Here is a 27,893-nt window from a genome sequence, read left to right as displayed (position 1 = left end):
AAAAGAAAAAGTCTCATTTCGTTCGAATTGGAACGAAAATAATGCTACACCATAGTTCATATCGTTTTCTTTTACTTGTTCTGATTGAAAGGTATTTACCTAAAAAGAACATTTTTTATTTTTAAGTTGTTTCGCATATCCTTTAGTATTTCGATTGAGCAGATGGTAAGAATGACTGGTGTTAAACTCAAAAGTCTCAAGTTATCGCGTTTGTTACTTTATCATCATCACTTTCATACAGCATGGATTTAGTATTTACATGTCGCTTCACATAATTCAGTTGGATCTAATTATTTACCAAGAAGTATTTTCTAAAGTATGTTAGTATCTTATGAATAACATGCATTGTACAAAGAGGTATTTGTCACTATGAATTGATACCAACTAAAGAATCACTGATAACTACAAAAACATCGGAAAACTATTTTATTCTAATTTAGGACTCCTGAACAGTAATTTTTTATTAGCTCATACATCATCTAACCCAAAACCTCCAGTTTGTGTGACAAGCATGATACCTTTAGATAGTTATGTTTAACCAAGCAGAGAGTATTTTATACTTTTGTTTATTTTGTAATATTACTCTAAAGTCAAGGAATCATTCTATGGGAAAACATCATTCAGCTCACAAACATCTAAATCAAGTCCTAGTCCTGACCCCATCAGTGACTGGTATTAATATTAAACTTCAAAGTTACCACAAAATGTACAGACTATTGGTGACCATGTTCGTCATGAGTTAGATATAACTGATAGCAATCAAATAGAGTTACCTTGTATCTCGAAGTAATCAAGGTTGAAGATATGGAATATTAGATTGTAAGTCAATTGTGTAGAGATACTGTGATCATTATAACTTCTGAAGGTTCGACTGTGTCAAGTATTGTTGTATCCTGAACTAGAATGAAATAACTACTCAGTGTTTTCCAGTTTCTAATTATTTCTGTAATTAATGTTATCTCGTAGCGAAAAATTCCTCTACGAAGTAGAATGACATCCATAAAAACATAATGCTTGGATAAAGCCTGAGGATGTTAAAGAAAGTAGAACATTAATTGAGAAGTTGAACTTTCCACGGTTAGAATAGATTTTTATCACCATTAATCCTTCTGTCAGGAAATGGGAAAATGCATCATACTTTCGAACAATGATTGAAAATCAATTAATGTTTTATGATAAACTTATATTTTTTATTATAGTTATACTGGTTTACTGTTGAATTTGGTTTATGTAATGAAAATGGTGAAACACGTGCATTAGGTGCTGGAATTATGTCATCATATGGTGAATTGGAAAATGCATTTAGTGATCTCTCTGTGAAAGAACCATTTAATATAAATGATGCGGCAGTACAAGTATACGATGATGTTGGTTATCAAAAAATTTACTTTGTAACTGAATCTATTGAATCAATGAAACGTGAACTTCGGTTTGTTCTTATTTGATTTCTTTTAAACGATGTATCTATCGAGAGGTTATTGTAATAATAAACATTTTAATGATGAGTGTGATGCCACTTATAAGTAATATGCTTCCTCAACATATCAGAAGACTTTATCAAACATTATCTTTTATGGATAGGTTTGACTTTCTGTGGTTGAGCATAATTTGGAATTGAGGTGTTGTCATGAGCTGAGGGAATAATTGTAAAACGACTCATGTTGAGCATGAATTTAGGTCTGCAGATAACTCATGCTAACGAGTTATAGAAACCACGAAATGAACTTTAACGAATTTCTGTTGATGGAATCAATAAATAATAATTAAAAAAAATTAGTTAGTTTCTTTCAACTGACTTAACAATATATTATTCACTATTCCCGTTAATACATACATTCTTTATACAGCTTGGATGTTTCAATGTCTTTTGGGATCCTGTAAATGTAACATCTACTTTGATGCTAATGTCTAACACTCACTTAGCGCCCAACTACTGTGAAATTGTTCGTTCACATTTAGACAAAGGTTCTTATAAATTTGATATTACTCGATGCTAAATCGTGTTTATAAGTTAAACCTTCAATCTGTATGTTTCAAATAAATGGGAATAACTTCACTAAAGTATGAGGTTGAAAATGTTAGTGCTTTCCTAATCGTGTCATAAAAATGAACTTTGTAGAACGTCTAGTTCAAAATACGAATTAATTTTGGGAAGAAAATGATTTAAAGTTGGTGAGTATTTAAAAGATAATTATTTCTTGTATGAGATTTTTTGACAGTTCACACCGACAACGTTGTCATAGAATGTATACAAGACCAGCCAGCTTCCTAGAGATCTCTTAAACTTTAGGCTATTGAATCGACGTTCAGTGATTCTGATATCTAATTTATGTTGATCTCAGATATTGCTTCCTGTGATACCTGACAGACATCTGAAATTTCTGAACTTCACCGGCCTTGGCTTTTCACTAGAAATTCAAAAATCAATGTAGAACTTAGTTATTAGTGAAAACATCATAATTATTATTGTAGATAGTGTAAGGGAATTTTTCCCTTAATGGTTTTACATTACAGAATGACTAAATGATTGTATTAACTTTTAAAATATTTAGTGGATAAACAAGAGCAAACAAATAATTCTATGAATAATGTAGCTGAACTGAGTTATCATAATGACAAGTTTGTTCTACTGAATCATATCATTGGAGTGAATTATTTTTATAGTTATTTTCACAGAACATGTCATACTTGGAAGTTATTTTCGACTCCATAAGCGCACATAAAGTTTTACATTAAAGACGATATTACCATCAATCAGAAAAACACTTTTTATTACAACTCGAACTGTTTATAACAAGAATAATTGGGCGAAAGTATTACTCAAACTATGTAACAGTATGTTTTGAAGTTAAAAGAATAAGATCATGTACCTAGAGAACGTAGCAGCCTAAATATTAACTGATTAACTATATAATTCTTATTATCATCATCACTCGAATAAAGATTTTCACATCGCCTTTGTAATAAAATCTCGCCGTCCAGTGCTTCCAGGTTTTCCACCACGATGGTCTAGCTTCAATTGACACATGAATTCAACTATAAAATATCGGCTTTTTAAATACAACTTAAAAACAGAAAACATTCACGGTGATTCACTGTTAATGGATCAGTAAACCAATATTTTGATTTGAAAAAAACCCAGTTTACTATGGTAATTCACAGTTTTGATGTTTTACACTAACTTGATTTGTTTTTTAAAAAAAAGTAAACGATGTAAGACAATAGTGATCAATTTGTTTTCATCTATCATTTAAATCTTCAACAGTATTGACATCTATTTTTTCAGGTGTTTTTGTGGATATTATAGTAATTTCAATAGTTGAGATCATGAGTCAATTGAAGCTAGACCACCATCAATTGACTCATCATCTCAACTATTAAAATAATATCTACAAAACCCCTTCTGATATTAATCAACATATGCTCATTAGTGACTGGCTTCATGAGGTATTTCCTGGAGTTCTAGTGAGAAGCAGTGACCAGTGGAGTTCAACCAGGTCTGTTGTGAGATAGTAACTCACTGAAGACATTGGTGGATGTGTCACTCAATTTGGTGGATCGGTTGAAGTCAGATATTAACACCGTTGGATGCTGGCCAGCTCAGTGGTTTAGAGGTTAAGCGCTCGCGTGTGAGACTGATAGGTCCTGGGTTTGAATCTATTTTTTCGTCAAGCGGAATTAATCATCTACAAACCTCATTTTTAATCACTAATTTTGTGAGATGAATGATATTAATTATTGAACAGGAATGAAGACTTCTGTGCGATTGTATAATAACGAGAAAAGATTGTTCCAATTTTCATTCATTAATTAATTCTAAAACTAATAGGCATACAGAAAATCATCCGTAGTAAATACTCTTAATTTTGATGAGATTAGATGAACTGTTAAAATAGAATATAAGGACCTAATGGCTACAAATTAAAAAATAATGTAAACACAATAAGATGTTTTGTACATAAAGAACATCGGCTGAATTTGAAATAGAAACCAATAAATTAATTATATGAAGTCATAAAGCTTGAACATTATTGCTTAACGAATTAACTTTTGGTTTAATGTTATCTGTTCATTGATATCTCAAGATGAATCGAAAATGAAAGATATGAGAAGCCTAATGTACTCCATCTCTTACTACTAAAAGGTTGTAATTCTAAATAATGTAAAGTTGAATTAATTTAAATAATAAAGCTTGTAAATCAGTAATTAAAGTATCTGAGACAATATCAAGTGATTTACTTATAAACTAATCTGACAACAGCGGCCAAAACTGAAAAGTAATACTTCTATTTGATTAATAGCTCATCACTTTTATAAGGCGTGATAATGAGTAGTTTAGACGGAAATCTACTATTTATTTATTTATTTAAACATATAAATATTGGTACAAAGGGGCACCGAATACATACGAGCCACACAAATCTCATTTGATTTGTGTGAGGGCTGTCATACTGTACCAGTACTCAAACTGAAGCAGATGGTTTCCTTAGGAGCCCACACCCGGAGCCTTGGACCTGAAGGTCTAATACACAACGCAGTGGAGCAACGTAAGAAGGTGCAGTCCCATGGTAGTCGATGACCAACAGTTGGTTCATACTCAATTTATTTCCTTAGGGTCCTGTAGCCCATGTGCACCGTTGGTTTGGAATCAGGGTTTTCCAACTCCCCTAGGTGAACCCTCCGTATCCACCAACTCGGTTAAAGCGCCGGACATTCACTTTTCATCCTCTAAATTTCGTAAACAACACCCTCGCCGCGAAAATGCAGTGAGTAGGACTTCCTTGGCAGAGGCTATATACGCGTGGCCATATGAGAACATTTCGAGACAGAGAGCTGACTCTCCTCACTCTCGACCGTGCCAAGGCATCGTATCTCTCAATAATCGAACGTATAACTTATTGGTTCTATTTAAATGAATATCTGGATAGTATATGTATATACGTTAATTTTTTTTAATACTACATTAGAGATGTATAGGTCTAAATCCAAATAAACCTATGATTTTACGTAATGTATTTTACTGTTCACAAGTGAATATATATTCCGTTAATTTTTATCACCTGTCAAATTTATTAATGATTAAACAGATAAAGGAATTAGTGTGAATAATAGTTATCAGTGTAATTTAAACAGTCCATGATTACGTAACAATTACCTAACAATCTTTACAAATTGTTTTATCATTCTTATTCAATTTCTTTTTTTTTTTTAGAAACTACATAAATACGTCTGGAAAATCAACAATTCCAATTTACGATCCAATCACAGAAACAGTGCATATGAAATCTAGATTTTCTATTCGAAAAGAACTTCTGAAACATGTGAAAGAAGAGATTGGTCAGTTGGATACATTGCTTAATCATTCTAATTATACATTACCATGAAAAATTATTCAGGATATATAATCTTTGTCATTAATTTATCAAGTAAAAACACAGTAATTATAAAAGGATGCCTGTAACATATGAAATTTATTACTTCTGTGTTTCTATTTTAAATAGTGATATGTGCCGCTTAGTGATCGCCTGTCCATAAACTAAAAATGACGTTATCTGTAATGGACAGTTTAACACGTCAGATTACCGATACTAATATCAATATGAAGCATAAATGTTCAGTGATTTAATCATATTAAGATATGGGAAGAATATTCATTTTTAATTTGTATGTGATATTCTTCACTAAGGAGTACTAGACAGCTATTTCGTTATGGTATGGGGATCCTCAGTATCGTTCACCATGATCGTACTATGTATCAGATCCGGAACTTTAGGGTTTTACTTCGAACGTTTAACAGATGTTCTGTTTCTTCTAGTTTGCAATGGAGAGATAAATTCATGATGAGTACCACTTATAAATTAAATAAATCTCCAACAACTCCATTTAAACTATGTCTCATTTAATAAATTCTCATCGATTTTTATAGTTATTGGATATTGACTTGAATGAAAATATGAGAATGATAATCGGGATAAATACAGGTAACTGAAGCAAACGAAACCGAAAACGCGCGTACCTATGTAAAATACTTCAGATTCACTGACCAGAAACAAACAGCTACCAGATGAGAAAATAATTGGGAAAAGATGCTAGAATTCTATAGGACACACTTCACAAAAGTCATCAAACTGCAACACAAGCCAAGCTCAAACATCAGAGGAAGGGGTGTATACATAGACCGTATTAGGTTATTTTTATACTAGGAATGTGGACGTTAGATCGTTTGATCTGAGGTCCGTCAAGTTAAGGGAAGAGGATGAAATCACTTATTCCGAAAGCTGTCCCAAATTTTTATTTCTGAAGGTTCGATTATTTTAAGCTTAATCTCCTTGGACAAACTACCGATAACATAATAGATGATTGAAAATAACTATTTGGTGTTAGCATCGTGTTTCATTTAAGCTAGATCAATTGAGATGGATCTATTGAAACTCTTCATCAAACCATTATTTTGTCAATGTGAAAGATGTTCATAAAAAATCAGCTAATGAAATCGCTTCTAAGGTGAAATTAAACTATAGTTTCTAAAAATACTTCATATGCATCATCAAACATCAAATTAGCTTCAAAAGCAATCGTACTGTATTGTAAACAGCGGACGAAATTCGGTGATTTTTAGTCTACATATTAACCTACACAAACTTGTTAAACTATAGAAATCAATGTACGCTTCAAATTGTCTGGGTAGATAAAAATGAAATGGTTGAATACGTGAAGTAAAATTTTTTCAATGACGAATTGTTGCTAAACATTTTTTTGTCGGAATCAGTATTTATATTCAGCTTATTACCATATCCTTCTTACATCCACACATCTTACATAACTGTCAACAGATCTTGGTGTTCACCCTCTTAAGCTTGTAGTGCCGCGATTCGTTAATCGTTTACTTCGATAACCGTTATAATTCTAATCTTAACGGTGCGTAAAATCAGAAGACAAAGGATAGCAGTGACTACAGTTTATTGTCGAATAACTCAGGTCAGAAAGCTAACAACACCTGAGCGAATATCAACGAGCGAGTGAGCGGCAAGCGAGCGAGTAAACAGGCGAATAAGCGAACGAGAAGCAAGCGAGCGAATAGCAAGCAATTACATAGGCAATTTATAGTCAAATTTAATAAGGGCACAGCAAAGCAAAACAAAGGCTGATATAAGTATTTGCGTGCATACATATAAGGGTGAGGAGTATGAGTCATTGAGTGATATTTAAGCAGTCAACATTTCGGATAGAGTGGTCATGTGCTCTAGTGGTATAGCAGTGCAAAGAATATGCGAATTGTTACTACCCAAATGACGATGTCTGTTAAGTAAGTTATTAAAAGGGCTTAACCAAAATTGACTATAATCGGAATTGATTATAGGATGGTTGCTATAACCTACGAATCAACTAAAGTTTTGTTTAGGAAATAAAACTTTACGGTTTATTTAGGAAAGTTGATCGCATTATATTATTGTTCCTAAATATGATTCATAAACGAAGCATACATTTGTATATTCTGCTTTGCATTACAATGTATAAGGGATAGTGACGCCAGCCGACTAAACAGAAGTTAGTGGTCTTAGGATTTAAGCGTGTGATCTAATGATTTAAACACGGTACTTCAAACAATAAACGATGATAACACATAAAAATACATATATGGAACTCCAAAACCCTATACTGACAACTGAAGTGTGCTCACAAGTGACTAGCCTTGAGAGAGAATTCTTGTAGTTCTAATCTGAAGCCTTGATCAGAGGAGTGTAACTGATATGGTTGAAGCTAAATCGATTCCGCGGTAACGAACGAAAGCCAATGACACGATAAGCTATTCTAATCTGTTGTTCCAGGCCCCGCTAACTAGATGAAGAAGTCCAAGGCAAGTAGGGGAATATATATGTATTCCGTAAGCAGCCGAGTACAAGCAATCAAATAAGGGAAAAAGTCAAGCGCATTTATACAGCAACAATTTGTCCTTGAGCATCACTAGTAAATAGCACACACAAAGAAACAATGGACCAATAGCGTCTAAGATAGTTTACAAGTGGGAAATGACGTGAAGGTAAAAAGAGCGCGTTTGGCGCGAAAACAGCTAAATTCAAATTTTCAAAATAAAATTACAAAACTAAGCCATTTACCAAGTAAGTTCTGGGGATTTGACATCCCCAACAGTAACCGTGTTGTGTGTGAGGCAGTTATCCATTAAAGACAATGGAAAATCTTTTTCATCTTGAATCACATTGTCTATCCCTCATCTTTGTTTATTATCACTGATGCTTTTGTTACCCATTTTTAAGTAGAAAAGTACACAATAAATTAAAAAATTAATATCTAAAGATAGATGAAGTGAATGGACGCAAAATATTCTAAGCAAATAACATTGATTCTTATTTATTTGAACATATAAACATTGACACAAAAAAGGCACTGAATACATATACACCACACAAGTCACCTGATTTGTGTGTGGGCTGTCATACTGCACGAATACCCAAACTGAAGCAGATGGTTTCCTTAGGAGCCCACACCCGGAGCCTTGGACCTGAAGGTCTAATACACAACGCAGTGGAGCAACGTAAGAAGGTGCAGTCCCATGGTAGTCGATGACCAACAGTTGGTTCATACTCAATTTATTTCCTTAGGGTCCTGTAGCCCATGTGCACCGTTGGTTTGGAATCAGGGTTTTCCAACTCCCCTAGGTGAACCCTCCGTATCCACCAACTCGGTTAAAGCGCCGGACACTCACTTTTCATCCTTTAAATTTCGTAAACAACACCCTCGCCGCGAAAATGCAGTGAGTAGGACTTCCTTGGCAGAGGCTATATACGCGTGGCCATATGAGAACATTTCGAGACAGAGAGCTGACTCTCCTCACTCTCGGCTGTACCAGGGTATTTGCGGGTAATAAGATTGTTAAATAGAGATAATAGCTTCTCCCCTTTATATAATGAAAAAACAGTTGATGTTTTGAAAGAATTTATTATTACGGTTTGATCAATTTTGTATGATTACACAATTTCTTCCGATTTCGTTTTTCTCTTTCTTTTAAAAAATTTACTTAGAAGTCATATACATTAATATTGACAAACATGAATAATTTATGTTAAACAGAAAAGACAGTGAGTGAGCAACACTATTGTTAATCGCATCAAAAAAGCACATCTACGTACACAATTGGCGTAAAACTCTGTTAAAGACGAGGTGAATAGATATATGCACATTTTAGAAGGGAGAACTTCATCTAAAGTGTACATAAATGACATTTAAAGAATTACTGTACATGTCACATACGCATATGTGCAAGAAAGAATTCGTTTTTTTCAATAACCAAGTGGTATGAGTAGTGGGACATAAGGAGTGTTTTGTATTATACGGAAGAAAAAACAAATATGTTGTGTGCATACAATTATTTACACGTATTAAAAACATACAAAGAAAAGTAGGAGAATAAAAAATACGAACTTCTGATGAATACACGAGTGAGAGGACAAATAAAATGTGAAGTTTTCTAAAAATATATACACTTCTCTCTTTGCCCACTAAGTGTTTACATATATAAGTTGCTCGAAATAGAAAAAACAGAAGTTGAGAATGAGGGTAGATAAACAGAAGTTCACAGAAAGCAAATAGGGTCATTTCTTTTGTGTGGACAGAGAGGCACATGAGTGTATAATTACACATATCTGTTTCTATATGAATCGATTAGGCACATGATTACTATAACGAAACGTATACATATTAACAAAGAATAAGTCAGTTTTCAATTGATAATTGACTTCGATCTTACTCTCACAAGTTTTTCTTCTAATTCTCCCTCTCCTTATATCTTTTTCCAGAAAAGCAACTTCGTAATCCTGTTCACAGTAGTTTCGTAAAAATTAATTGTTTAGCAAACAGTATGAAAAAGAAAAATGGATGAAGAATATATAGAGTGAAAAGTTCTCTATTCCAACCATTTTCCTTTAGAATATATTTTGGTATGAAACATATATGCTCCAGTTTGCATGTGATAAAACACACTAAAAAATTGAAGGGTAGTGTCTAAAGATGGTCTTTGAGATCAATTTAATTATGTGACAGAAAAGATAAATCGATCTCAGGCGATAGAAATCTAGAACAAATACACAACCGCAGTACGATAACAGTACACACAATGTACAGTTTATTCACACAAAGCAAGAAAAGAAATATGAATCACGTTGATATACATATATAAAGGGGAACTGATGCATTATTCAGTAAGTTTTGATTTTGATTTCAAATATTTCTCGACTTCAATTAAAGAATTATTTGCATCGACCATAAGCTAAACGAATTGGAAAGAAAAATAAAACATATAAACGTACATAAAATCAAAGATATTCAAAGTAATGACAAGATAGAATCGTTTCATTGAGTAGTCCTCATTACTGAGTTCTTAGAGCTAATCGAATGAATTCGATCACTTTGCACAATGTATGACTATCAGTTCAAGCGAATAAACATCGTAGTGTACATTTTTCAAGCTATAAATAGTTGACAGAAATTCCCGGGAAATATAAACCTTCACGACTCCGCCTGTAGCCCACTGGAGACAACTGCCGGTCCCAAGTCCAGATAAAGGAAGAGGGTTGAGCATGAGGTTAGCAACCCCACCCTATAGAAAACTAACTCGCTAAAAAATGCTAACCAGAAAGAATTATTCAAGTTCTGCCCTTGGAATCAGAAGGTCTTCGTTTAGAAGAGTTATGACGCCTCATGGTGAAAGCCGGGCTTCTTCGGAAGCCACGAGGCCGATGCCCCTTCTGACAACCAGAGCAACCATTCATCTAGGTACATGAAATGCTCGTACAATGTGGGAGACCGGGACAGTCTTCCAAATTGCTGCAGAAATGAGGAGATACAACCTGGAAGTGATTGGAATCAGTGAAACACATTGTATGCAGGTTGGGCAACAACGACCAGCTTCAGGAGAGCTGCTGATACACTCCGGCCATGAAGAAGAAAATGCCTCACATACACAAGGAGTTGCATTGATGTTTTCCAAACAACCACAAAAAGCACTTGTGGGATTGGAATCTCATGAATCAAGGATCATCAAAGCCCCCTTCAAAACAAAGAAAGAGGGAATTACAATAAATATCATCCAATACCATGTGCCTACCAACGACTACAATGAAGACGCTAAAGGCGGCACTATATTCCAACACAAACGCATACACAAAGTCACAATGACTTCATCGGATCACACTACGCAGAACCAAATTGACCATATCTGTATCAACAAAAAGTTCAGAAGGACCATGGAGGATGTGAGAACCAGAAGAGGAGCTGATATAGCATGCGATCATCACTTGCTGGTCGCCAAGATGAAATAAGAACTTCAGAAGCATTGGACAATGGGGCGGACAACATCACAAAGGTTTAATACGGCTTTTCTTCGGCAAAACTACGAAAGCCATCATCCAGAAGATACAAGTGTTTATTAACAGTTATCTACGCAAAATACTTCGGATCTGTTGGCCAGACACTATCAGCAACAACCTATTGCGGGAGAGAACCAACCAGATTTCAACAGAGGAAGAAATCAGGAAGAAGTGCTGGAAGTGGATAGGACACATATTGAGGAAAGCACCCAACTGCGTCATGAAACAAGCCCTCATATGGAATCCTGAAGGTCAAAGGAAAAGAGGAAGACCAAAGAACACATTACACCGAGAAATGGAGACGGACATGAGAAAAATGAACGAAAGTTGGATAGAATTAGAAAGGAAGGCCCAAGACAGAGTGGGTTGGAGAATGCTGGTCAGCGGCCAAAGCTCCATTGGGGGTAACAGGCGTAAGTAAGTACTAAAACTTCACGTTCTTTTGAACTCTATAAAAAAGGAGTAACAATAATGTGAACATTTATCTTAGTGGCAATGTCTGTGAGATAATGTGAATGCCAATCTGGTATGTCATATTGATAATAAAATATGATTGATTGTTGAGCGTGGACAAACAGGAGCCTAGACTACTAACTAATAAATATATGATTTCCTTCTCTCTCGTTGATTTCCACTTCGAACTCACTGAGGATGACTGCTTGTAATTGTGTTGAATAAAGTATTATATAGTCTACATTCTGGTTCTCTATTTTGGAGCACGAATCCTGGATCTGATATAACGTGACTAGTCTCATCATCGTATTACCGCATTATTATAATACACCTGAGAGAGAAATAAAAATATTTCAAGCCATCCGTTATATATCCCAATCTTTCAAAGAGTATGTTTCTCAAGGATTGCCCATACGACTTCCGAACGAAATCTAACTGACATGGGACATTACTAGTGTAATGCAAGAGAAATAATTATAAACCATATTATTGAAATAGTTTTTCGATCACTAATTCACATACCTCCTTTCCAACCGCTTATGAAATATCAGTAGTAAATATCATATGCCCCAGAAAAAATAGGGTTATTTAATGAAGATAAATTTGGGAATAATTCGTATCGAAAAATGACATTTATCACAGGAGTACAGAACAAGTGTCCCATCTTAGTTTTAAACAGTTCACTATTGTTTGTATACCAATGTAAATAAAACTAAACCCATTGCTTTTCAACGCTGTCTAGTGAAGAGCGGAACAACTATTTAGAAATTGAATAGGGAACCTCAATTATCCATTTGTTCAAATTAAGTCAACTCACAGTAGATCAATTGACATCTCATATGTAATCTTATATTTGAAGCTTTTTTTCTCAGATTCATAAATGATAGATAAAACAATATAGATTATCGTCTTTGCAATTGAATTCATCTAAGGGTATGCAGGATTGTGGACTCGCATTGCTGTAGAGTTCCATACTAGGACGATAGGGCCATGCAGTGATTATGGGTTTACAGTGGTGGTCTAGCTTAGATCGACTTGTGAATTCAACTGTGAAAATACTACAAACTCCACAAATTCCTATACAGATTATCATCTGTTCAATTTTAGAGAAAAATATAAAAACAAAAAAGTCATTCTTATCAATACACTTACTTCATCTAATTCAAAGTAAAGAAAGACAGATTGTATTTTAGTTCGTATTGAACGTGAAAAAGGATAGGAGCCAAGTAAATCAGCAATTATTGTATAGGTACACGCATTGAAAAGTTGTATAGAACCTTTGAAATTTTTTTGTGTAATTAGAGCTTTATGAATAATTTCATCTAATGTATTACTGTTATTATCATGAGATGATGAACAAGAGAATACGTTCGATGACAAATTCGATATAGAATCTAATAGTTGATTACACCACATATCTTGTTCAGTCATCTCTTGGTCACATTGCGAGTCTACACCAAATCATTTTGTTTTAAAAAACATACATGTAAACATTTACGGTTAATGCTGTGAATCAATTTCACATTTATCGACAAAGTATGACAAAAAAAGAACAATAAAAAGTAAATAATGCATTGATGAAAATTTCATGTCAACGATAGTATTGTAGCAGCCAAATACCTCGTCAATAAAACTAAAAATAATGAGTAAGCAATGGTTGTTTACCTAAGATCAATCTCAGATGTAAGCAATGAAATTCAACAATCTAAACAAACAAAATCTTCTGTTACGTTAAATAGGTCATACGTAAGTTCTCATATTTACTGTAACAATTATTCTTTTCACTTTATAAATATCAAAATTTATCTTTTACAACAACCAGATTCTAATGGAGTTTAACTGATATAGTCGCTCTAGTTTCAGGCGCTGAAAATATTCCAAAACAGTAAATGTGACAAAATCTAGTTTTCACACTCTGAAACAGATCTTTTTCCGTTGTCACGTTTGTGAAATAGTCAACTGTGTCCCAATCTAACAACATTCATTCCAGTAGGAGCATTAGAAGATGTCATAAATCAACCAATACTGTAGTACCTGTATCCAGAACACATGTCTCGTCATTAAATGCCTCATACTCGGGTGCAGACAGACGATTGATTTACAATTTAAGGTAGCAAAACCCAAACTGTCGGATTCCGACTCAAAAAAAAAATAAGAGTAATAATAACATGTTACTTATGAAATAAAAACATTATAACTTGAACCCAGTTGTTTGAGGGATTACCTTTTGTCAATTTGATTAGTTAATAAAGCACACAATCTAGAAAAGAATTTACTGAACAACTTTGCAGTATATGAATATGATTATGGCAATTTTCAACTTCTACCCCATACACTAATTTCCTTCTCAATTATATTTACCTTTGGTGTTTACTGAACGTTTGAGAAATTTTAGGCTGTATTAGGTAGGATAGTGAAGACCGTGTAGTGGTGGCCCGTTCAACTTGATTATGAGTATGACTGTGGGTGGAGACTGGAAGACTCTAACGATTCGTCAGTGTTAATTTAATAAATACAAACCATTCTCCTTACTCAAACATCTCGTTATTTATTCATTTTACAGAAGACGACCCGAATATTATATATATATATATCACAGTGATGACAAAAGACATGTTTATCTAGAACTCAGTGGTGATCGAACTTGCAGCCACAACAGCTCAGGCATAACTCCTTAGACGATGAGATTGGATGATGCAGGTCCAAATCCATCAAGGAGCATTATTTTTACCAAAACTACAAGCACACCTTGATGATGGGTGCCGTCTAGTCTAAAGCTCCATGTTGGCTACTTCCAAATTACATACACTAAACATAGATATGAACGTTTTACGAGTAATATGTGGACAAATAGCAACTGCTGGGAATTTACCTGCCAAACAAAACATAAACACCATTGAACAAAACGACTATGATTAATAATAATACACTTATGTGAAGATAATAAAAATCCTACTATCACTAACCACTATTATCATTGTTAGTTAAGGAACATGAGTAAGAAAGACATGTATTAGGCAAAAGACAATTTGAATGAACTGATGAATTTGCTTTATTTTCAGTATTATTCCATCCATTATTATTATCGTTGCTTCCGTCATGATCATTTGTATTCTTCAACTGATGGTGATCATTAATTGATAACTCAGGAGATTGGTTTACATCAATTGGGATTATATACTCTTCAGATGACATTTTAGCAACAGATAATCTGTGCGAAACATTATCATTTTTAGTCAGATTTGTTTCATTCACTTCAGATGAAACAAGCCAATTGTCAACTTCCCCCAATTTTTCAACTGAATGACTTGCTGAAATACTCAATTCACTGAAGACAATAAATGGTTGTAAGGGAAAAAAATAGAAATAAAAGATATCTTAGATTTTAACTAAAAATTATCAGCTAATACGAACAACAACGGTTACTTCTGAATAGATAACTAATTTATTCAGCAAACTATCATTATTGCAGAATTTTCACATATATTAACGTCATTCACTACGTCTTTATTGGATTATGTCAACACCTGAACTAAGGATAGGGAGTGAAGTAGTCGAACGCGTCGACAACTTCACTCATCTTGGAAGTCTGGTCAGCCCTAATGGGTTGGTGTCTGACGAAATCTCAGAACGGTTTCAAAAAGCTCGTTTGACTTTTGCCAACTTACGTCACCTATGACGAAGACGAGATATCCGTCTATCAATTAAGGGACGAGTATACTGCGCAGACGTTCGCTCTGTTCTACTTTACGGCTGTGAATCATGGCCATTAAGAGTAGAAGATAATCGAAAGTTACTAGTATTTGATCACAGATGCCTTAGAAATATTGCTCGCATCTGCTGGGATCACCGGGTAAGTAATAATGAGGTTAGACACAGGGTATTAGGAAATGACGGTAAATCGGTTGATGAGGTCATGAATCTTCATCGACTGAGACGGTTGGGCCACGTGTTACCTATGCCTGAACACCGATTACCACGACTCGCTATGCTGACTAGTATTAGGGATGGTTGGAAGAAAGTTAGGGGCGACCATACCAAAACGTGGCATCAGTCCTTGAAGTCACTAACCCCAGTCTGAGCCATGTTGGCAGATGCAGACTACTTGTTTGGGGTCCGCGTGACTTTCGTAACGAATGGTCGGAGACTCTAGGTGACATGGCTCTGAATCGATCACAATGGCGTAGGTGCATACACTCTTTATCTTCCCTTAAACCTTGAGATTAAAATTGCTTCATAACTTTCTTCCTTCATCTTGTTGTGCTAACGAGTGAGGTATGGCAACTTGGACCGATGCATAAATGTGCCTGGTCCTACGTTGTAGCTGACTGACTGACTTATTGGATTATGAAGTACCAATTTGGTTTTACATCAACTAGTTTTTTTCGTCCGATGAATGGATTGTTAAAATCTATCAGTAAAACGCTGATCAATCAGTGATACGCATTGGCTGAGTGATGGCCACTCGTGGAACCGATTCATCGATATATCATATCGTTCAGAACGGCTTGAGATCAAAGACAAGAGCACCAGCCAGAAGAACAGAATCTGAACACAAAATAAACATGATAAAATGACGCGGACGACTGGAACAAGTCAGCTTGTAGGTTATTCACTCTTCAATCATTTAAGACTTGAATACTGGATTTCATCTTTGGCCGTCATGTCAACCAGTGTAGGTATACACAATAACAAATAGATTCGTCTTAGTTACCAAACTTATTCTAAAATACGTCTTCTGAAGAATAGGGAACTAAGAATCACACTCATTTTGAAACTTTATATAGCTAGAGGAAATAGGGATCCAAACCTATGAATTAATGCCGAGGAGAATGAGCTTCCATTAGTATACTCAACGAAATTTATGCTAGGATCATTATTAAAATCGATCCGACTAGCAATCTTTTTCTTTAAATTAAATGTACTACTACTCGAAATTGCTTATTTTATTTATTTATTAGAAGCCAATTGCTCGCTAATCAATCTCAAGTATGAGTTAAAGATAATCTTATTGAATAAGGCTGTTTTTCGAAAGTAGGAATCGACGAAAGTTCCGTGTGATTAGAAGCTTAAATAATTATACCAAAGAGTAGGAACAGCAATTTCTAAACTATGTGGGTAAAACATTTTACGCTACATTTTTGAAACCCTACTCAACCTGAATGGATCTACGATGCACATGATAGTGCTTGTGAGACATCTTAAAACAAATAAATCAATTACTTACTGGTTTTCATGCTCAAAATAATTCTGATTAGATGACAATACAGAGGGAGTAGAAGGCTGTGCAGAAACACTATGAATCTCATCAAATATAAGTGATGATTTTTCAGACGTACGATTTTCTCGGCGCGACAAAAAACTATTTGAATGATCAGCAAATTGTATACGGGATGAGTACAATCGATTTTCTTTGTCACAACTACTATGTTGTAATGATGAAAGCTGATTGATATTATTTTTAGCAGTATAATTAGTAGTATCTGTTGAGACTTCATCAGGTACTGATGATAATGTAGATAATTTGTCGTTAGAATATAAAGATAACATTAATTGAACATGCACAGCAACATCAATAAAGGATATTGAATGTTTGTTATTGTCCGGAGAATTCAATGATCTAAATAAACAATGTGAATTATCATTATAAAAAGGTTTGGTCGATACATTTGTTTTGCTATCGAATAATAATGATGATGATGATAACTGAAGTGATTTAATCGGATTCATTATTGTGTATTTCTGTTTATTTTTAGTATACTTTTTAAAGCCCAATATTTTTATATCAGTTGGTAAATAAATAATTTGATTTTTGTTTACACAGTGAAACAATGATTGTAACAGCCACCTGGTATCCGAATGGGAATTAGGCTTTGAATCGGTCAGTTCATGATCATCATGATCAACAGCATGTGCTGATCCACTTGGGGTAAACGAAGGTGAACTGAAACATAATCAGAGCGTGTTTAAAATTATTGAAAAATTGACAAGAATAAAAACTTGAACTTGAAGGAAAAACATTAGTTTAGATATAAAGAAGCTTGTTTGATTACTAAGGAAATTTCATATTATCTAGATTCTTGTTAATAAAAATTAGTTTTTGTGTAAGGATAACAGCCCAAAAATTTTTTTAAATTCAAATCTCCTCACAGACCTTTGCTGCTGTTCGATTGGTTATTTCCACTTTTAGTTCACGAATTTCACTGTAATTCAAAGTCATTATTGATGCTTCTTCAGCAGAGTTGTTCAACTTCATATTTGCTTTATTTAATATCGAAGCTTTTTTGATCACCTCTATTATCTTTTAGTTTACAAAGAACACTTTAATCGTAAATTGATTTTGATATACCTTCAGTGATTTTTCTAACATAAATTACGATAGAATTGAGAACTTTTTTCACCTAGTTTATTCAAACTATACTTGTTATGGTACAGAATGTTAGCAATCAGTAGTAAAAGGAATCTCAATGAAAACACATTATCGACTTGTTAGAGCGACTTTAAGAAGGTGCAACGAAGCCTCCAAAGGCTTTAAAAAAAATCTGAAGATTCTATAAAATCACAACCCGATAGAAATTGTAGAATATCGACGTGACGTGCTGTGATAGGATAACTGTATAAGCTTCCTGCTTGCAGATTGGCTGGATTATAATGATGTTACGATCTATACCAAAAACTGTAAATACACTACTTAAAAATTTCTGTAGATCAGACGCCCTAGCTTTCCACCCATTCAAACAGAATCTTCGTATACAACAACATTGCCGACAGCTCATTCCAATATAAACACACCATTCTGTCACATTCTCTAACTCAAAAGATCAAGAATTCTTTTACGTGTTCATGATTGTCTACAGTAAATCATTAGCTATCAATACGATATTTAATGGACGACAATCACTTATTTTACAACCAATGTCATCTTAACACATTTCCTTTAAGTCTACATCGTAACATATAACCCTCCTTTAGATAATCAACTGTTAATGTACAATTTATGATTCACTGTTATTTTTATCATTGTTAACTTTCTAAAATCATACAACATTATGTTTTATTGAATTACAGGTTACTTTACTAGATATTTAGTATTAGGACTATTATCATTGAAACATTTTTCAAATGATAAAAGATACTTTTATTTCATTGTAGATTACTATTTGTAAAAATTAACTGTAACTACCATTTTTCAGTTTGAGTATGTGATATTGTCTGCTGAACCATTTTCATTTTATCTAATGATGCAATGGGATTCTTTCATGGTTACTTATGTGTACTCTCATGAATTCTAAAATGCTGGTAATTAATCAAAAGACAATTTTCTGCACCATTGATTGATCATTGGGTGGTGATCAATGTCATGTGTATCATGTCCTTCTTAGTGCAGATCGAATGCTATCGATCAAGTTGCTATGTGGCCACTAGTCTAGGTGGCTCAACACTGAAAAGGATTTGGCACACATGACATTAATCACCACCCAGTGATTACATCTCAGTCCTACAAGAGGTCGGTCACGGTCTGGATAGCTCAGTAATAACGTCTCTGACTGTGAAGCTGAGTGGCACGGGATCGAACCCGTCAATGAGCGCCAGTTCACTCAAGATTACAGGTACACCTTGCTGACAAGTGACAAGTAGCACGAAACCCGTGTCCAGGGTTTCCTGTTGATCACCAACCACCATCTTATCACAATTTTTTTCGCTGAACAATCTTTCGAAATGTTAATCATTCAATAATATTAGACTAATTCAGCAATTAGCATTAATCGACTGTACCATTTGCATTGGGTTACCACGGCTAATTATTAAGATCATTAAACAATTTTTGTCAGCCTAAATCCATTAGTTATAAGTTAAGATAACTCATGTAAATAGTTAAACGGAAAATCATTTTCACCTTATGAATTTTCAAGTTTATCAGTTTTTAGGTACAATAATTACTATTGTAATTAGAAATTTATATCTATTGACAATACACTGATCATTATAGCCAATAAATAGTTATCAATTTAGTCTAGTTTCCTTTGGATGACATGCAAAATCATTCCATCTAAATAGAAATTGTACGGGTACATTTTTTTACCAATCCATTCTTTTTAGGCTAATCAACAAATCCATCTACATTACTGTGAACATAAAGTTTCACATGAACATGACTAGTAAGAAAATCGATTTAAATTATCACCTCTATATTCATTAACAACGAGTGTTATGCCAGTATTCGAAGTGGCTTTTTCATTTCTTCAATAAAAATTTTTAGCTCAGAAAACAATTCAACCGTCCAAGATTTTTTTATTAAAATAAAATTTTAATATAAAGTGCCAATTTCTACATATAATCGAAACAAATTATGCTACACGGATTTAAAATAATCTAATTACAATAATATATTATTTACAGCCAATTAACAAACTGATACAGGAAACAAAAAGTGTGCTCGTATATACATTGGACAATCGTTTAGAACATGTCAACTAATCACTTCTAAATGTTTATAATCATTTCCTTAATTTTTAACAATACTCATAATGAATTTATACCAATGGTATAATGATGTCAACCGAAATCGAAACCAGAAGCACTGAACTCCTAGTATGTGACTCCTCGGAAGCGTATATCTTCGACCTAATCAGGGATCAAATCGAGGACCTAATGGGCACTTCCGAAGAGTCCTATACAAGGACAGAACAGATATTCGATGTTTACTGGTTCTCAATGGTTCCCGAAGTAAGGTCAGTACATAATATAAATCCTAATATCCAATGGTTTTCAAAACCTCATATACTGGTTAAATATAATCCGTATAAAATAGAACGATGTTCCAGCTGTCAAATCATCTTTGACACTCAGTCACTAAAAAGTATACAATTTAATGGCAACAATCATACATAAAGATGTGCTCATTGCATAAGTATAATTAACTATGAATCTAATATTATACCTTATAAGTTAAAGTTACGGACGAATAGACATCATCAACAGAGCCTGGTACAGATGTGCTTTGGCTTGATTTGCCATACCTGATTAGCACAAGATGAAAATAACAAAATAAATCAAATTATTTAGAGTAGTACTAATGATAAAAAGGAAAACTAAAAATTGAGAAAACGAAATAAAGGTGAAGGGTAAATGCAACTGCGCCATTGTGAGAAATGTTGAGACAAATTACCCAGAGTATTCAACTACTGTTCACGATTGTTACACAAACCCTAACCAGATAGTTTGCATTTACCAACATTACTTAAAACAGCAGTCAGTGACTTCATGGGCTGATGGCACATTTTATTATGGCGGTCCATAACTTTATTCCGATCTATTTCTGAATAAGTAAGAATCTTTTATAGAAGTAAATGACGGTCACTCATACATAATACATGTCTTAACTGACTCAATCAAAAAAGATTAACTATATTTACTAAATATTCTATGTCTAAACTCAACATTGCACAGTCAGTGGTTCTAAGAAACGTGATAAATGCCTCGAAGAACCTATAGTTGAATATTAGTAGTCAGCAAATATCCTCCACTCTTAATGGCCACGCTTCGAACCCATAAAAGCAGAACAGGATGACTGCTTTTCCCTATACCCCCGCACTGGCTGAAAAACTGACATCACAATAACGCCCAAGCTGATGTACAATGCCATAGGCTAAAACAATATTTCATCCTACACCAACTCAACAAGGCGAATGAGACTTAGAAGATAAATGAAGTAGTGAACGGGCACAGCCACTTCACACACTATGATTAGCTTAATAATTGACGTAAAGCAGTCCTGATTATTCTGGGTTAGGAAGATTTGTTAATCAAGGCGATCAGAAGGCTCTATATTTTGATAGTGTCTTTATTAAACAGGACTGTCATTTGTGTATTCTTAATCGAAAAGTGAGTCACCTGATAAGAGATCAGTCTTTGAAACGTGAGAGGACGAAAACATCAACTCTAAAAAGAATGTTTAGGACAGAAGTGAGAATTGGAAAAGTGGGCAACCATGCTAAATACTACATGATGGTAGTTCGCCATAGCTTCTAACTCGACTATTCATGTCTAAGTAAGAAGCCTTTATGACGTTTATGTACTTCTTTGGTATGACTTCCAATGGCAGACGCTGACAAGAAATATCTCAATGGACCACATACAATCTAACTATTCCGAATATGATCGAAATAAAACTATATTGTAAGGAGGTTTATGTAACCACCTAAATCTTAGTGATCGAATCCGCTAGATTTGTAGAGTGTTGACGAGTTAAAATTTTTATGCTTAGACAACGATTTTCTGTAAACAAACGAGTATTAAATATATCTACCATATCCTTACAATAGGTGTAAGCAAGACATCACTAGAGGCAATGATACCAAAGCATCTATACATGTAAAAGGTTCGAACGTATCACCTATTTCGTTGAAAATCAACCGTTTAAACGTGTATGTGTAATAGTTATATTTATCACAAGCATATCTCAGAAAAGTGACCAAAACTTGTCGTAGACATTCAACTTTAAAACTTTACACTCAATACTCAAACATTTGATCGTATCACTAGAGGATTGAGGATTCAAGTACAAATAAATTCAGTTCAGAAAAAATGCATGTACAGATTAAGCAGCGTTGGTGTGATGCACATTAAAAAAATGAGATTTCAAAATATTAGCAATAATTGATGTGTTTTGATATAATGATCTACCACCGAAGGAATATTTAAATTATTATGAGAGAATCTAAACTACAGTCTAAGTAAATCTGAGTATATTTGAATGGCACAGTAAAACGTCGAAGACATTAAAATCCAGAAAAGAAATAAATCGACTGTTAGTTTATACGTATAAACGAAAAATCACAAATGATAATCATGGGAGACCAAAATGCCAAGAATTTAAAGTATTTTATAGTTGGTCATATAAATTGCTCAGGGGGTGGAACTAACGCATGATGATATTACTGTAACTCGGAGCTCTAACGAATGAAATATTCACGTCCAAAACGATGCTTAACGAAGTTTGTAACTTGATAAAAGCACAAAGAATATGACTAGGGTCTTAAATACCAGTGCTAGTACTAATTTCAAAATTCCTCATATAATATTCAGTATCCGAAACTCAGACGTTGTCAGTTATTAATACGTAAGAAAAGATTTGACAATTCTAAAATATTAAAAATCTCCTATGGAACAATACAATGATCCATTGTTTCTTCCGAATAATTTAACAAATAACTTAGGTAAATCATTTCTTAACAAGGTTACGAAAATTTAAAATTCGAAAAACTGTCATCTTACATAACTTGACGCTGTGGAATACAGTCACGATGTGTCCATGTAGAATAAGGTTTTTTGGATGAAATATTGACAGATGATACATCGTAGCTGAACGAAGCAATCTGAGTAAATGAATTTATTGAATGCTTTGGCTTAACAAATGACATAAAATGATGACTCGGTAAATGAAATGATGAATGTTCTCTTGATTCAGAAATTGGTGGAGAAAGTCGTCTATGATTAGGTGACCAACGACGATGCAACCGTCGACGAGAACGATTAAAATTTTCAAATACTTGATTACGAACTGACGATTTGACGGACTTTTGTGCACTAAGAGAAAGATTTTCATTTTCTTTAAAAAAATATTTAAAAAGTAAAGTATAGATATTTTTGTGCTGAATAATCAATAATGCAATAAAAACAAGAGTTAGTACCACAACTAGTTGCACAATATCACGAAGTGACCGAAACTTAACATGTAAGCTATTGAACCCCATATCAGTGGTCTAGAGGTTAAGCGTTAATCGCGAGACCTGGAACATACTGGGTTCGACTGCAGGTTGGGTTGTGGAAGCGCCCTGATGAGTTCTATAATAGGACGAGACAACTGTCGCAAAGACAGTTACTTTAGTGTATTTTCTCTTATTATTTTTATAACATAGTTAATTCACCATATTAGCATAACACGAATCGAATCACTATAAAGAAAATTCATCACTTCATATTGCTTAATATCTGGATTTTCGATTATATTAAGAGAAATAAATGTGTAAGTGTAAATCGAATTTATCAAAACTAAACCTGCCCAAATAATTGGAAAATAATTTTTCATGAATTAATTAAATTACACTGGTTTTCGAGTCCTTTGTTTGTACAACTTCAATCTTACAACGCTAAAGAATACTTAACACACAAAAAAGGTTGGAACAAGAATTGTGACATTATACGTAAAGTATGGTTTCATCACGCGACTAATTAAACTACTACTAATAGTAGTTTTTGTACTATTGTTTGTTATTAACTATTCCTACAGAAAGAGATATAAGTGACTAATTGGTGCATAAGTATAACCGGAATAGAAATTCTTATTTAATGACACAATCTTAGATTAAAGCTATGGTGATTAGTTAGTGAAAAATATCTTATCTATTATTCGTAGATGAAAATTTTTATCTGCAAATGATTATCTGTTCGGTATCAAACTCTCTAAAACTGTGCCTCTGTTGATATATTGAACTTAATTGACAATACTATTTTATGAATTCTATCTACCTGTCAAACTGCATTTTGTTTCGGAGTGAACCTGTTAATAACAAATAATTCACAAATTGTCTTCAAAACTGCCAATTTGAACACCAATTTTAGTGTTTGAAAACACTTATTCGCATAACTGAGAGGGAGAGATAGACAGGTGACATACGAATATTTCAGGAGCGCCTGTAAGTTTTTTTGGAGAAATATTCTATGGTTCTATGATATTTGGTGTTAGATTGGATAAAAAAAGTCAACCCTTAGTTGAAAGAAAAGAAAAAGTAGATAACATTGAATTCTAGAGTACCCAATCAATATATATTGTAAATATCTTACTAGTTTCTGTACCAAAATTAGTGACTGGAGGAATAACAGAAAAGATATCAGAAAGTAATCGATTTGGTTTTAACTTGGTTTGGACCATTTGTCCACTGAGTGATTGGATTTCCGGGTAGACCATCATCTCATCTTGAGCTCCTTCATTAGTTTTAACATCTCTACCATAAAATATTTGAGGAATGAATAACCAATCAGATAAAGATTCATTGCAGTTAAGATCATTAATGTGCTTTGATGTTCGGTCATTTTGTAACATTCCCAAACAGTTATGTTGTCGAAAAATCTGATTTGATGATGTAGCGATTAAATTCAAACAAATCCATGCAACCCTAATATAAAAAAAGAGGTTACAGAAAAAAAGAAAAGAAAATTGGGATAAATTTCAAAGATCAAGCGGATCAAATCGACAGAATTTAAGTTTTATATGAATATGACAAAATGGGTGGTAAAAATTCCGCCAACAGAAATCCCACTAGACTCTAACATACGACTACATAAAGAATAAAATGCAGGATAAAATAGTTTAACTTGAAACTAATTGTAGTAAATAAACATGATCCCCTAAGCATTGTTAAGTGGAAAATGACAAAAGCACTGCATAACAGAGCGTAAGAGAAAACGTTGAGCTATAGTCAAAAAGATATGTGGAGTTGCTAAAGAAAAAAACATTAAATTAATAACTGGACAACTTAGTGGTACACATCGGGATTAACGATAACATTGGACGAGGATGACACTATGCTACATTAGGATTGACTGGTTTTCAAAGTATGAACCACAATGATTTATGATGTCTTAACAATACAATCCTCAAAGTAAAATATTCAGGTCTTGATCTTCTAAACTAATGTGGAGTTATAGGTATTCGTTGCCACAGGGTTTGTGTATTCGACCTGAGAAGTACTATGTATATAGAGACCAATTGATACTCTAAAAACTGTCATCAGTTAACTATAAGATTCCATTTTAATTTGTGTAAAAAATCTACACAAAAACCCTGTGAATCAATAATAGTCAATAAATTAATTTCATTAAGTAGAAAATAACTCAGAAACAACCGTTTTTTAAGTTAAGCTAAAAGAGAAGATTGTTGTTTAAGTTAAAGAGATCAAGGTGTTAAGAATTAATTTGATGAAATATTTTAATTTGCATAAGTGATTAGTATTCCTAGCCTTTTTATATAATAAATATTAATCGAAAATGTATTATGTAAACATAAACTTGATGTTTAATTTGTATTTCTAATCTTCAAAATACATAGATTTTGAGGGGGAAACGTACCAACAGTGATAATAATAAATTGATTTATACATTTGTTTAAGTGTTTAACTTACGCTCTGATGTTCATTGAATTGGAGTGTAAAGCAAGACTGGTAAATAATGTCATCAGTTCAGGATGCTTTAATAACCAGTATTGTCCGTAAGATGTTGAACAGGTATGAGCTAAAGCCCACATATCTGCTTTAAGTTTTAACAAGGAATTAGTATCATTAAAAGTATTTGTTTCTTCATACTTATCATTGATTATTTGAGGCAAAACAGAACGCATATTAGCAATAGCGGTCTACAATTATTAGAAGAAAAAACAAAACCAACACATTATAGGATCCATTGACTGATAACAGAAGAATATTATTTTATGAGGACAATTTTTTTTACAAAGATACTTAAATATATACAGCACATGACAAAATGGGAAAATATAAAAAGCAGTATGGAAAATCTATGTTCAATATTACTTCGTTGTTTTCTTAGAAACTAAAAGTATATATGAAACGTGATTTACTTTTTTTTCCTAACAGCTTAATTTAATTATTATAATAATGATAATCATTTGTTTAGCACTGACTCATCTACACGGGATTTTGAGTCATACTTTAGTGGCATGAGGGTAAGTACATAGTACACAAAATGCACATAATTTACCTCTAAATCCTTTCTTGTATCTAACAAGTTGATTCCATTACGATGTTCAGCTATACATGCATAAAGATGTTTTGGAAGCGGTAAACAATGAAAACTATCATGTCCATCAGCAACTTGACCAATAGATTGATCATTTACCAACGAAGGAGATACATAGGTTCCAGACATTGAATCACTTTCTTCAATAAAATAATTGTCTTCAAAATTAAATTCAGAATTGCTAGGTCGATCAACTCTGTCGCTGTTTTCTTCATCATCAGTATTGTTATTAAAATTCAAAGGTGACGGGATTTGTAAATTGATTGCTGGTGAATCAAAATATGTAAAACTTGTTGACTTATAAGATGTACCCGAAAGTATTTTCGTTCCATATGTAACAAACAATGAAGTAAACCGACTGTCCATTTCTTGTGCATACGCTACATTATAGTGCTTTAATTGATTTTGACAAAGAAAAACAACGATAAAACATATGTTTAAAACATTATTATATTTTCTATAGATAGGAAATAGCTATTACATAAATTCAAGTTTGGGGAATAATAAAAGAAAATAATAAGAAACTCTATTCTAGCACATCTGGCCTACACCTGACCTACAGAATGAACGCAAAATTAGTTTTCAGTGTTATCCGTTAAACTCGTCTTACGCTTTTAGAATTTCTCTACGATATCTAACAGAATTCATGAAGAAGCATATTGCCGAAACTAATCTATGTCTAGGGAAAACGTTTGTATAGTCTCTTATCCTGGCATCCTACTTAATTACGCTTACGTTTTCTGAAGCTTTTCAATCTTAATTACATTTAATTTATAACGTTGTTCTTAAGTAATATAATTGTTTAAATTTATTCGCATCGCTTCCACAAATAATAAAACATTTAGTATCAAGTAAGCTAAATGTTTAAGTAAAAATGAGATATGAGCTAACAAACACGTAGAAGTAACTCTAAAAAATTTTACCTATCTACTAACTTTAAATTTTGTTGTTTTTTTGCAAAACAATACTAGAATCTATTATGTAGAAGTAATACAAACACGAGCTCAGTCACGAAATTCGGGAACAGCAAGTGTACTAACAGAAACAATCAATACCTGAGATTATTGTACAATCTAGGTCTTATTAAACGATGACAAACACTAGATTACTTAATTTGCTATAACTTCCACGTGTGTATTAATAAATATCTTAAGCACTTGGAAATTCAGAAAACACTCTGAACTACAAAATATCAGCTTCATTAAACTTTGAGTGGAAAAGTAGTCAATGTTAATACGTTGA

General features: G+C 33.4%; 2 protein-coding genes across 2 annotated transcripts in view; one reads left to right on the top strand and one right to left on the bottom strand.

The window, feature by feature from the left end:
• Smp_007690 (putative tyrosine 3-monooxygenase (Tyrosine 3-hydroxylase) (TH)) overlaps positions 1–5,223 on the top strand; it is a gene marked incomplete at both ends in the record, with an annotated part of 22,118 nt that extends 16,895 nt beyond the window's left edge. The window contains 2 exons of the mRNA XM_018800128.1: positions 1,200–1,429; positions 5,214–5,223. Coding sequence (XP_018653973.1) covers positions 1,200–1,429; positions 5,214–5,223 — 240 coding nt within the window. The remainder of the gene's footprint in view (positions 1–1,199; positions 1,430–5,213) is intronic.
• A 5,034-nt stretch (positions 5,224–10,257) lies between these two features.
• Positions 10,258–27,893, bottom strand: part of Smp_007700 (putative ring finger protein) — a gene marked incomplete at both ends in the record, with an annotated part of 33,217 nt that continues 15,581 nt past the window's right edge. Inside the window, 9 exons of the mRNA XM_018800127.1 lie at positions 10,258–10,284; positions 12,990–13,288; positions 14,804–15,165; positions 17,065–17,199; positions 17,239–17,457; positions 23,115–23,448; positions 24,684–25,015; positions 26,021–26,250; positions 26,613–27,044. Coding sequence (XP_018653972.1) covers positions 10,258–10,284; positions 12,990–13,288; positions 14,804–15,165; positions 17,065–17,199; positions 17,239–17,457; positions 23,115–23,448; positions 24,684–25,015; positions 26,021–26,250; positions 26,613–27,044 — 2,370 coding nt within the window. The remainder of the gene's footprint in view (positions 10,285–12,989; positions 13,289–14,803; positions 15,166–17,064; positions 17,200–17,238; positions 17,458–23,114; positions 23,449–24,683; positions 25,016–26,020; positions 26,251–26,612; positions 27,045–27,893) is intronic.

This window comes from Schistosoma mansoni, chromosome W (assembly GCF_000237925.1).
Source record: "Schistosoma mansoni strain Puerto Rico chromosome W, complete genome".
Classification (NCBI taxonomy): domain Eukaryota; kingdom Metazoa; phylum Platyhelminthes; class Trematoda; order Strigeidida; family Schistosomatidae; genus Schistosoma; species Schistosoma mansoni.
This window is presented reverse-complemented; position numbering and strand designations above follow the sequence as displayed.